Source organism: Stegodyphus dumicola, chromosome 5 (assembly GCF_044657685.1).
Source record: "Stegodyphus dumicola isolate Sdum_Otavi_A_Nest chromosome 5, ASM4465768v1".
Lineage (NCBI taxonomy): Eukaryota > Metazoa > Arthropoda > Arachnida > Araneae > Eresidae > Stegodyphus > Stegodyphus dumicola.
In genome coordinates, this window is record NC_140772.1 from 193,222,465 (window position 1) to 193,235,615 (window position 13,151).

The 13,151-nt window shown below is 29.7% G+C and overlaps 1 protein-coding gene across 3 annotated transcripts in view; it reads left to right on the forward strand.

Moving 5' to 3' along the window:
* Window positions 1-13,151, forward strand: part of Syx13 (syntaxin 13) — a 42,383-nt gene that overhangs the window by 12,641 nt on the left and 16,591 nt on the right. For all 3 annotated transcript variants that reach the window (XM_035350604.2, XM_085817507.1, XM_085817506.1), the window contains exons 7-9: window positions 581-736; window positions 4,632-4,746; window positions 10,675-10,757. In XM_035350604.2, coding sequence (XP_035206495.1) covers window positions 581-736; window positions 4,632-4,746; window positions 10,675-10,757 — 354 coding nt within the window. The remainder of the gene's footprint in view (window positions 1-580; window positions 737-4,631; window positions 4,747-10,674; window positions 10,758-13,151) is intronic.

Here is a 13,151-nt window from a genome sequence, read left to right on the forward strand (position 1 = left end):
AGTGTGAATTGTTCCTTTTTCTTGGAAGAATTGGTACTAATGTATTTTTCTTTTGACCATTTTCGGCACACAGAAACTGTTGCCAAACAGTGCAATTTAGCACCGAATGGATAAACATGATGTCTTAATGCATTCATAAGATCGTTGGTTTGGTTTTATGTACCCATGATTCTCTTAGTTTAGTTAATTTTTTTATAAAGAAGGATTATAGTAATCAGTATATCTTTGTTTTTGAAAGAAAAAAAAAAAAAATGTTGAAAAAAAATTACTCTGTAAACCTTTACAAAACTATGATATTGGTTTTTAATATTTCTCCAAAAGGAAAGAAATTTAAATGTGAGTTCTAATAAAATGCTGCCGTAACTTCATGCTGGTGTAAGATGGAGCTATTATACAATGTAAATTCAATTTATTCATTTTCTATATGGACACTTTTAAGGTAATCACTTGACAGATTTTATAAGTTGTGCTGAATACATTATTTTCTAGCAGTTTGTATCTATGGCATCATAAAATATAAAAAATAAATATGTGATTAAAATAAAGAACTCCAGATCAAGATATCTGTATTTATTTGTAGCAATTAGGTCCAAAGATGAAGCAAGCCATGATACAGAGCCAACAAACAAGCAAAAACATATGGACTGCAGACGAAGAGGATGAGAATCAGTCATTAATGGAAGCTGAAAATATCCAACAGCAGCAACAAATTCAAGAGGAGTTAGAATTTGAACAAGTAAGTTCCGTTTTCACATATATGTGTAGTTTTCTTTATTAATTTTATGTATGTATCTTATGATCTTTAGTTTAAAAAACACAATAAAATAAGTAAAATTTCAATAACTGAATTTTGAGCTATGTAAAATTTTCTGCAAGTTGAAATGAATATTTTTATACAGACATACTTATTAATATTAACTTATATTGACTTGAAATATTTAACAATTCAAACTTTTTTAAAATAAAACTGAAATTTTTATGTATTTATTTTGAAATGAAGGTCATAATTATTCCCAAACCAATGAAGATCGTGCCCTACATGTCATTTTATAGACCCTTTAAATCTAAAATTTGGAATTACTATGGATCTTTGAGTATGGGAATTTTTTAAGTATCTGAAATGTAGTGTGAATATATTTTCTTTATTTATCACTTTTATATGGCAGGCTGCTGCAATCAGATTGTTTTATGTTTTTATTATGTATTTCTGTATGGCATAATATATATGTTGAAAGTTTAGTGTTCATTTAGCTATAGTATTGTAGTTTTTTCCTTAAATTTGATTAGGACCCCACATTTTTATGACACTGTTTGGAGTATAGTGTCTTCTAGCTGTGTAATTGGTTTCAGTCACCAGTCTTGGTATATTTCCTTGATTGCTGAATATGTCTAAAGATCCTTGATAATTTAGTCTTGATAACCCTGCTCACAGAACTTTCTACAATTAGTTTTTTTTTTTTTTTCTTTTACATTGTTGAAAAATTTTGAATTGCAAATTATTAAAAAAAATTAACTTTCTATTATATCTTATCTATATATTTCTGAATATAAGGTGATCCATGTATAAGCCAAGAGTGTTTTTTTTCTTGCAAAATTTACCCAAAATTCAGAACCCACATAACCACATAGAAATAAAAAGAAATTCCTGTAACATTCAAACGTGTCGTTATGAGGGGCAAAATGCTGCCAAGTGTGTTAAATGGGTCGAGTATTTTTGAAAATCACTGTAAAGTGAAATGCCAGATGCCTACTACTGTAGTTTTAATGCTGGTAACCTTATCTGAAGCTTAGCACATTTTCCCCATTCATTTATTGTTTTAGTTGTTTTGTATGCAATCTGTGGTATCTGTACTAACCTAATTTTCTTTTCCATTTTATTTTTTGTTTGAAAGATGAGTGTGAAGAGATCCCTACACAGCAGATTTCAAACTGCCATGTAAGGATCTCTTCACTTCATTTCTCTGAGCATAAATAAAAGAGTGGAAGAGGGAAAAGTATTGAAGAAGGGGAGATGTTAGAATAGTGATAATAATAATAATAATAATAATAATAACAAAGTACATTGGTCATCAGCTTATGTTTCATGAAGGAAAACCTCACCACATAGATGCAAGAGTTGTGAATGAATGCTTTTATTGCAACCCATACAGCTATCGAAATGAGGGCACTGAACATTACAAAATCACCTGAATAAGCTCAAAGCAAACCAGTGGATTTCATTGTCTCCATAGGATGAGGCAATAATTTTCTGAATTGACACAATTTATTCATAAGAGAACTTCAGAACTAGAAGGAAAAGTTGAAGCCTTTCAAACAACATGTGATAAAATTACATAAAGAATATAACTTCAAGTTGCATCAAATTGGCAGTATGGAGGAAATTCTCATGTTATTTGAGTTGCTATCAAATTACACTGTTTATACTAAAGACCATTTTTATGAAGGCAATGGGTCATAAAAGTGCTGTTTTGCAGTAATTTTGTACATGTGAAACCTTCTATAATTTACCATCTATAATTAATTTTAAATGAAAGACTGTGTCTAAGGGTGTAGTATTGCCAAGAACAGTACATGTACACGAAAGAGGCTGAATGACTGAGTGTGGCATCTTTGATTAGCTGTAAAGAACATGGAGCCAAAAAAAAAAAAAAAAAAAAAAAAAAGGCAATGTATTTAGTAAATTAATCCATGCTGATTTGGGACTCATTTAAGGCTTATCTTACAGATCAAATGAAAGACAAGTGCCAAAACTTAAAAAACAAAAATGGATGGAATACCAGGAAGACTATATTGATATTCCAACCACTGAATGTTTAAATAGGCCTTTTAAGTGTTGGCTTAGATCTGGTAAATGGATGGCAGCAGGAAATAAAACCATAATGGATTATTACTATTAAATTATTATTTATTACACTATTAAAGTGTGAATTTAAAAAATAAAAATAAAAATAATAATTAGAAAAAGATCTAGTTACAATTGTGCAGTGTGTAATAGATGCTTAGTTGGAATTTTCATATGAAGCAATAGTTAAAGCTTTTAAAAGGTGCTGCATCAGTAACTGTATAGATGGCAGTGTGGACAATTTTATGTAAAAAGGAGAACATAAATTCTACTATCAAAGGTATTCTTAGTGATAAGTTAGTCTGTCCCTCCTGCACTCATCAGTTTTATATTCACATTACTGTGGTTTAATTTTGACTAATGAGCATCTGTTTTGTAGAAAGATAATCCGCAGTCTCTATAAGCAACAATCCTTTCTCTGAAAACTCAGAAATTTTCTCAAATGACTGCCGTTTTTTCCAATGAGACGTACTGAAACTTCACATGTAAAAGCACAATGGAAATATACCCACTTCCAGTGCATAAAACAACTACTATTTCTTCCTTTTTTAATGCTTCTGGGTGCTATTACTGGTACATATTATTCATCTATGCATTGTGAAGCTAATCATTTGCACAGCCTAACAAAGTCTACTCGTGGTACAGATTTCAAAGCTATTGGATATTTCCTTCATGATGTGGCATATTAGATGGCCTAGAAGGATATTATTACTTTTATATAGACATGTGACAGTTTAGTTTTTCGTGCTACCAACTTTATATGCAATATCTTTCTGATGCAGATATGCAATTAATATATTGATTTTCATGATTTTAATTTGATTCATCATTTCTTATACATTAAAATAAATTTTAATGTATGCAGTAATTTCTACCATATCTTGTTTAGCATTATGTGTTTGTAAATATTTACACATGAACCATTATTTTATACTTCCAGGTTCATGTGAAAGTCTCATTAACTTAAATTTTTATTGCTTGAAATTTTTCCCCAGTGCATTTTTTCCTTTTTGAAACTCGATTGCAGAATTTTAATGCAAAAATTGAGTGCAATAAAAATTGAGATGGAGCTTTGATAGACTGCCTTTATGTACTTTGCTTAAATTAAATAATCTGATCTATGAAAGTCTTAAATCATAAATTAAATGTATGCATGCATCTTTACCTGAGGGCAATTTTCATTTTTATAACCAAGCATTAATTTAAGAAATGAATATGAACAGTTTTTCTCTTTAGCATAAATTAATAAAATGTGCAGTAAAAAGTTGATTTTAAAACTATTGTTAGAATTTTCATTATTATCTTAATCAAATCTAATGGAAGAACTTTTATTTGCAATTATTAATATGAGTTCTTGTGTTTGATAATCACAATTCATGTTCAAACAAAACACATTTAATAAAACATTAATATATCTATAATATCATTCATCTATTAATACAACATCTATAACATCGTATATCTATTAACACATCTATAACATTGTATATCTATTACCACAACATCTATAACATCGTACATCTATTAACACAACATCTATAACATCATATATCTATTACCACAACATCTATAACATTGTACCTCTATTAACGCAACATCTATAACATCTTACATGTCCTCTCATAAAACAAAGTGGTAAGAGTTCTATCAATTTCACTCATGCAGTCAACAGCTAAAAATTAGACAGCGCGCGAGAAAAAATGTAAGCTGTGGATTTAGAATCCCTTATTAATATAATTATATGTAATAATTATTAATATGATTAAATGTTTAAAAAACATTTTTTTAGGGTTTACTGTTAGAAAGAGAACAAAGGATTAGACAAATAGAATCTGATATGCTGGATGTCAATCAAGTTTTTCGTGATTTGGCAGCAATGGTTCATGAACAAGGAGATTATATTGGTATGTTTTTAAATGAAATTAGTTATATAATTTGGTGAACAAAAAGTATATGAATAATTTATTTTGTACACATGATTCAATTTTGGTATTTTTAAATTTCTGTTTTTGCGAGTAAAATGCTGCTACTTGTTAAACATCATATACTCTAAATAAGGTACTTACGTATTAACGCAACTAGGCCAAAATTCGCATAAATTGCCAAATTTGGCGACCCTACTTACAGCAACCCTATGTGTGTGAAAATAAACAAAAATTTATTTGTAAAAAGAAAAAATAACACTGGGCGTGTACTACCACAGCAATGGGTTTTCGACGGAATTTGCCGAGAAAAGAAAGAGACTTTTTTAATTACTGTACCTAACAGAAGCGCCGTTACCCTCATGGAAAAAATTTGCGAAAATATCAAGGAAGGAAGCATCATTTATTCGGATTGCTGGAAAGGATACAATACAAGTGAGTTCGAAAATGCTGGATTTCTGCATGGAACTGTTAATCACAAATATAAATTTGTGGATCCCAACACGGGCGTTCACACACAACATGTAGAGCGCATGTGGGGCTCAGCCAAATGGCGCAACAAAAAACACAGAAGAACAGCCCGTCATCATCTTGACTCATACCTTATCGAATTTATATGGCGCCAAGCTCAAGCTGTTAATGGCGAAGACGGTTTTCAATCAGTGCTAAAAGCAATAGCCAAAAGATTTCCGCCGAAAAAATAATTCTGCAACTTATTCAAATTCGAAACCGGAAGGGTTTAATTGCTATTTTATATTTTGAAACAAAATAATATAAAAAACTGTATTAAAAATTATCTGTAATTAATAAATGTACATTTTCTTTCTATTCATACTTTTTTACTCAAACTTACAAATCGTGCCAACCTGGTTGCGATAATACGTAAATACCTTAAATAATTTACATGCTGCTCAGTTGTATGAAAGGATTCGTTTTAAGTTAGTGTATTTACGATATTAGGAGACATACAGAGCATACAAAGCGAAAAAGAATGACAAAGGAAACATCTTTATAAAAAAATATTGGATGATGAAAAATACATTCTTATTTAAAATGTATGCTGAAATATTATTAACTCGTACTTTTCATATTAAACTAAAATCTGAGAAATCATGAATCTGAGATTTTTAATAACTGAACATTAACAAAAGTAATTCCAAAAATTTTGTAAGTTTCTAAGCAAAGTATAATGACAGTAAATCAGTGGAGTATTAATTAAAGATTTGTGGTGACATGGTGTTTGGCTGTGTTAGTTGCATGTTCTAGATAATAAACAACAGTATTAATGATTAACATATTTAGTAACAGCTTACGAAACTTCAGTAATCTTCAGTAACATTTATAAAGGTATAAACAAGAAAATAATTGGCATTATTTGCGTCAGAACAATTATATAGTATTAATCCCGTTGTTTTTTTAGGCTAAGTAAAATTATTAACTTTACTATGAGAACAGAGTTGGTTCATGCTAGCATACACTTGCATGTACTTATTCTGTGGGGTGCATTTCTGAGATTAATCATGCTTCTTTATTTTCTCTGTTATATTTTCAAATCTTCTGTTTCATTATAGCTGAAGGTGACATCAGAGGAACTGTGAAGTCACTGATTATTGATCACTCTGAAATCAGGCTGTTTCAGGTTATTATTGCAGAGCATTGAAAGTGTGTCATTTAAAATCTCTTAATAGCAGGGCTATTTGATATCTGCATTATAATGTGTAACTTTTGTGGTGATTGCATGTCAAGACTCTTGCCAAAGATTTCAAAGATTCATAAAAGTTGATGTTTAATTTAATTGGAAGTATAATTCATTCATTTGTGACTGCAAATAGAAGTTTAGCCCGTGAAAAAAAATGCCAAAACAAATATAAAAAATTATGCTAGACCTCTCGTAATCTAAAATATTTATTGCATTTTAAATATTTTAAAACATTCTTTAAAAACATTTATTTTAGGTTAAATAAAAAATTATGATTTTAAATAATTTTTCAAGCAATTTTTAAAAGAAAAATAATGTTCTTTTTGTTTATTCTATACTATATACATAGGCTAAGCATAAATCTCGTATGGAAATATTTTTAACCTTTTGCAGATAACCAAGTTTTCCTGCTGTGTTTTTTGAGCATTTTGTGTATCTTTTATAAAGTCTTTAACAACTTCTTTATGGGAGAGATTGTTGATCTTTGCTAACTCATAACAAATTATTGATATCTTTGGTTTTTGCCCTCTTTTAAAGGATTTAGAAAAAATATAAAACATCTTAAAGGTTTTAGGAAAAATATATGCCCCAAAACTAAATGAATAACTTTTATAAGTAGTAAATAATCTTTTCATCTATTGCAGCAATTTATTAAGGAAAAATAAATTATTGTGATGATATTTTTGTGCTACATTTGGTGATTTAAGAAAGAAGTATATGCTAAATTCTGAGTGATGTGAGAATGGATGTGTATATGCTGTGACCACAAAATCCTTCCTTTTATTTTTGGACATAGACATGTACTTTCAGTTACAAAAGTGTTTTGAATGATGTGAAATTCATTTTTTAATTTAAAGAAACCAGTTTTGTAAAAATTATGAAATCTAATTTTTTTCGTACTTTCGTCTGAAGTATTACTTATATTGGGGAAAAAAAAAAAAAAAAAAAAAAAAACTTGTATTTATTATATAAAATAAATCACAAAAAGTTTGACTGTTGTGGGTCAAAATTGGACTAAGCTATAATTCCAATTTTTTTTTTTTTTTTACTTTTTACTTCAACTTGTACTGAGAAGCCAGTTAATAAATGAATTACAACGATTTCAAGTTGATTCCCCTCCCTTAAATGTCATTCAATGATATTGTTTTTTAATTTACTGGTATCTGTAATTTATAATTTTATTACATTTGCTATACCAAAAGAATTTTCACACAGGTAATTTATAAGATTTCAAAGTCTAAAAATATTTTGTTAATGCTTTAGAATGGAGTTTTATTACTTTATAAATCACAGTCTATTAATGGCTGCATGTTAATACCTGCAAGTGTTTTCTTAACATGAATTCTATGAGACTGTGTGAATAAGATCTCCATTTTGAAAAAAAAAAAAAAAAAAAAAAAAAAAATGTATATTTATCAGTGCTTTTAAAGATAATCTGCACAGAACTGCTCCTCTGTTAATGTCTTAATATCAGAAACCTTTTTCTAAATTGATACATTATTTTTAGTTATGTACCCATGCATATGTTTCACTCTTCAACTTGTGTATGGGTCCTAAGTATAATCCCTGATATTAATACGAAATATTTCAATCAATTTTGGTCGTAAGGGAGTTAAACTTTTTTGTTTGATATTTTTATAACGTGTGCAAAATTTTCCTAAATATAAGACAAGGACAAAGGAATAAGGAAAGGTTAGAGGAACATCTAAAAAGTTAGATTTTTTTATTTTTACAAAATCAATTTCTTTAAATTTAAAAGTACGAAGACATGAATCTTTGCATCATCTAAAATACTTTTGTAGCTGGAAGTATATGTCTAAGATGATCATTTGCGAATATAAAGGCTGAGTAACGAGTTTTATGGACATGGTGTATATTTAGGATATAATACCCAAACGTGTATTTAATTTATTCTAGCAGTTCTTGTCTCTTAAAGAATATGTCCCAAAATTAAGCTACGAAAAGATTAGTCCATTTCCAATGCAAAGATTCCCCCCCTTTAATTTGAATATATATGAACTCCCTGTGTACGACAAATTTAGAATACAAGCTTAATAAATTTATTAAACATGTATTTATAAATCAATTAAAAGCAAAGAACAGTCTAGACCAGTGGCTCTGAACCATTTTGCTGTATTCACTATTGCTGAAAGATCACTTCCCTATTTCCAAGATTAAAAGAAATATATGCACATTTATTTTTACATAATTTTTTTACAGTGCAGCATATTCTTAGCATTTGCCAGTTATAAAAGTGTTTTAAATGATGCAAAATCATGTTTCCCAATTTTTAAATTGTAAAAATTATGAAATCTATTTTTTTATACTTTTGTCTGATATGTTACTCATATTTAAAAAAAAGTTTTGTATTTGTTATATGAAATAAATCATGTTATATAAATAAATCGCAAAACGTTTCACTATTGTCTGTCAAGAATTGACCAAGCTACATAATTTCAAAATTTGTAATTTTTGACGTCATATAAGATACATCCGAAAAATGTACACACACTTTGAATTGTCATAGAAAATTTATCTTCCAACCTTCAAAGTTAAAGTTTTGCCTCATCTTTTACTGTGCCCCATGAAAAAAATCGAGTGATGTAAGGTCTGGAGAGTGTGCAGGAAACTATGGTCTCTCGTATCCTAGCCACTGACCTGGTTCATTGATCTCTGTAATAATGCAGAGGGGTGCCATTTTGTTCACAATAAAACCTATCATTACCATACATTGCATGAATGGCAGGGAAAATGGAATCAGCGAGCATTGTTAGTTCTTTTTCTCCAGTTACAGTGCCTTCAAAACAGAAAGTCCCAATGAGTCCCCTAGGACACATTCAAAATCACACATGTTAAAGTAAATGTGCAAAATGGTCACCTATACCATCTCTACATTTGAGAATGAGCCATGACTTATTCTGGCCAAACAAATTCACAGCCTTTTGAAATATAATTTGGAGATTATTAAGCAAGTACACTAAATTACGTGTATTGAAAGTTCCATTAAATTTAAATTGTGCCTCATTTGACTAAACAATGCTACTCGTAAATCCCGGTTCATGTGTAACTATCTCTTGAACCCATTCACAAAACTTGTGCTCTGTGTGCAGTACTTTACTACACTATATAATAAGTATAGCTAGTTGTGGTCAGTTTTAAAGTGTTCATTATAACATCTACCATATAATTATAGCATACATTAAATTATTATTTCACTAATTATACCAGATAAAAGCGAAACTTATTGCTAACCAAGGTGACTTTTATTTTAGTATCTAATGTTCTGTTAATAACATGCATCAGCTGCTCATTGTCAGATGATCGTTCTGATGTTGACTCCTGTCATATCAATATATATCTTGTACATATATCAATGTATATATATATATATATATATATATATATATATATATATATATATATACAAGTGTCATATCAATATATATCTTTAAAAATTAAATAATTTTTAAGTTAAATCATTATTATGAAAGAATAACTAAAAGTTTGCTCTATTTCCAATTATTCTTTCATGCCATCTTCTTTGTCAGGGTTTTGGTGGTGTATTGTATATTATTTTTAAATTGCTTTTCTGATTTTCATAATTCTGTTCCTTTTCTCTTCGCTCAATTTAGAAAGAAATTGTGATCAAAATTATAGATTGAGTAAGTGATGAAGGTAGAAGACTGCTATCTCAGTTGTGTGATTGTCAGTATAGATTTAGTGATATTACACTATGCAATTGATATGATCCCAAGTATAATAAATGTTAAAAAAGGGGACTGTAATCTCAGTTACATGATCAACAAGGTTCATTTTGCAAGATTGCTCTGAACATTACCATATATTAACTAATTCGTTCTAAAGTCTTGTAAGCATTACAAACAAATTAGTCAACATTTTATTTATAAAGTTCTCTGAAATAATAGCACCTATATTATATTGGTTTACATGCTAGTATCTTAATGGCTTACTTTGTTTACTACACTTGCAGAAATACTGAAAATTGTGTCAGCTTACAAAATGTTATTAATATTTTGATTTCATCACTTGACAAATCACATTCAAAATTTATGTCTTGTATTTTATGAAACAGGTAAGTGGACTAACCAAAGAGTATATAACATGTTTTTATTTCATATAATCTATTTTTATTTCTCTTAATTTTTATCTTTATTAATGGTTAAAATTTGGAAGATGTTTTTCTTTCTTAGGAACCATAGAAGAGAATATTACATCTGCAGCTTATAATGTCGAAGAAGGCCAAGAGCAGCTACTTAAGGCTAGGAACTATCAGGTAATTTATTTCCCTCTTTTGGATTACCTATGAATCCAATTACAGGCTGAAATTTAATTGCAACTGTATATAATGTAGATCAGAATATTATGTATATGTAAGTTATTAAGAGCAAAATAACATTATTTTAAAAATGTTAGTTTTAAAAAAAGTCAAATTTTATTTTAAACTTTCATAAAAAGGGGGCTTGAAAGTGGTAGACTTGAAAATTGGGTTTAATTCACAGTTTTATTGTATGAAGTACTTGCTAGGTATCATATTTCAAAACTAATTGATACATGAAAACATTATTGTAGACTTGATTCTCCTCCAAATATTTTTTTTGTTTTGAATTTTTATTTAATTAATAGTCCTGTTTTTACATTTTGTAACATTTCAGAATTGCAGTATTTTATAAAATTGTTTTAGTCTTTAATAAATTTAGTCAAAATAACTATTTGATAACATTTGAAATACACATTGCTAACAATAAACGTAAAATTTTCAAAGAATTTCATCAATTATCTTTCGATTTAAAAGAATTTTAACAGTTTAAATCAAGTTAAAACACAAAATTGAGGAACCTGCATTAAAAGTTTCAGTACATACAGTAGTATCTAGTTGACCATGAAAGTTGGTAGAGATCCTGCCAGATGTATACCTGTTGTTCTGGAAGAAATTTGAACAAACAAATTGTTCCTTATTTTGTTAGATAATAAACACAAATTGTGCGTTCATGGCGCCTTGAAACAAACGTACATGTTGTTCCATAATGACGTCCCGATAGATTTGGCTTTTCATGGTTCCAATTTGAACATGCAGGTCAGTTCTGGAACCCAGAATAATTCTGCCCCAAACGAGCACTCCTGCATCACCGTAACGGTGTCGTTCAATGATGTTTTCTTGGTGGTAACAGGTACCTGGAGCTCTCCATATGAAAGTCCGGCGAGAATCAGACTGCAAGCTAAACCTGGACTCGTAGGAAAACATCACACAAGCCCACTGTTGCGGTGTCCACAATGCATGCTCTCTACTCCAGGCTAACCGCAGGCGACAGTGAACTGCAGTAAGTGGAATGCATCTGACAAGTCTACGAACATATAGACCAATCTGCCCTAAGCGTCTGTACACGGTCTGCCTTGAAATTGTCGTACCAGTGGCTGAAGAGAGCTGACAAGACAGGTCTGAAGCTGTGCTCCACCTGTTTCTTTTGGCAGTAACTGCCAAATACCGATCCTCATTCGACGTTGTAACTCTGGGGCGACCTGTGCTGTAACGTCTACTCACATTACCATCATCTTGGAATCATTGCCAAAGCCTGGAGATGACACTCTGGGCAATTCCAAGTTCATCTGATACTTCCAGTTGGGTACGCCCACATTCCAGATGGCCGATAATTCTACCATGTAAAAAATCATCCAAATGCGTCCTTTGTGTCATAACTATTTGGTTATTGCACTGAAATGCTCATAAAGCACCTGCGAACAATTTTACTTCTTTGCCTGTATTCCTTATACAGTCAAAAGTCATTAATCCAGACTCGTCGGGACTTCGGCAATTCCGGATTATCGATTTTTCCGGATTTTAGATCATCAGTTTAAATCTGGTAAGATGGCATGCAGAAATTATGAAATTAAAAATATGAAACCGTAATTTATGAAATAAAGAACAATTATGATCTAAAGGGTATCAAAATTTACAAAAAAAAAAAAAAAAAAAAAAAAAAAAAGCTTAATATTTATTTGTTTACTTTATTAAACATTTCTTTCAATGTAAGCTGTTTAAGTTGCTTTGTTTTTTATGTGATAACCCAGGCAGCATGCATTCGTAAATTGCACGAGAAAAATACGTGCAATTTACGAATGGCCTTTCGTATAAAAAACGTTCAAGTTGAACGTAAAAATATCATAAAAAGTGTCCAGTGGCAATTACTAAATATTTACGTATATTTTTTCGTTATACTATACGTAACTTTTACGTAAAATTTAGGTATATTTACGCGAGAGACTACTGTTTATTCTCAAATTTTACGTATAATATACGTAAATTTCAGGGATTTTCAGGAATTCAGGGTAAATTTTTACTAAAAATATACGTATATTTATCGCATATACGTAAATCTCAATTTTTTGCTTCCCGTATGCGTATATATTTAGTAAAAATTTACGTAAATTTCCCCGATTTTTTACTGTATATAAACGTATATATTAGGTAAAAATTAAGGTAGATATTCCCCGTATTTTACGGTACAAAAACGAATATATTTGATAGAAATTAACGTATATATTTCCCGTAATTTACGGTACAAAAACGTATATATTTGATAGTAATTGACCTAAATCTTCCCTATGTTTTCTTTGCATATGCGAATGACTGGTAAAAATTTAATCCGATGTATTCTCTACTTTACTGTGT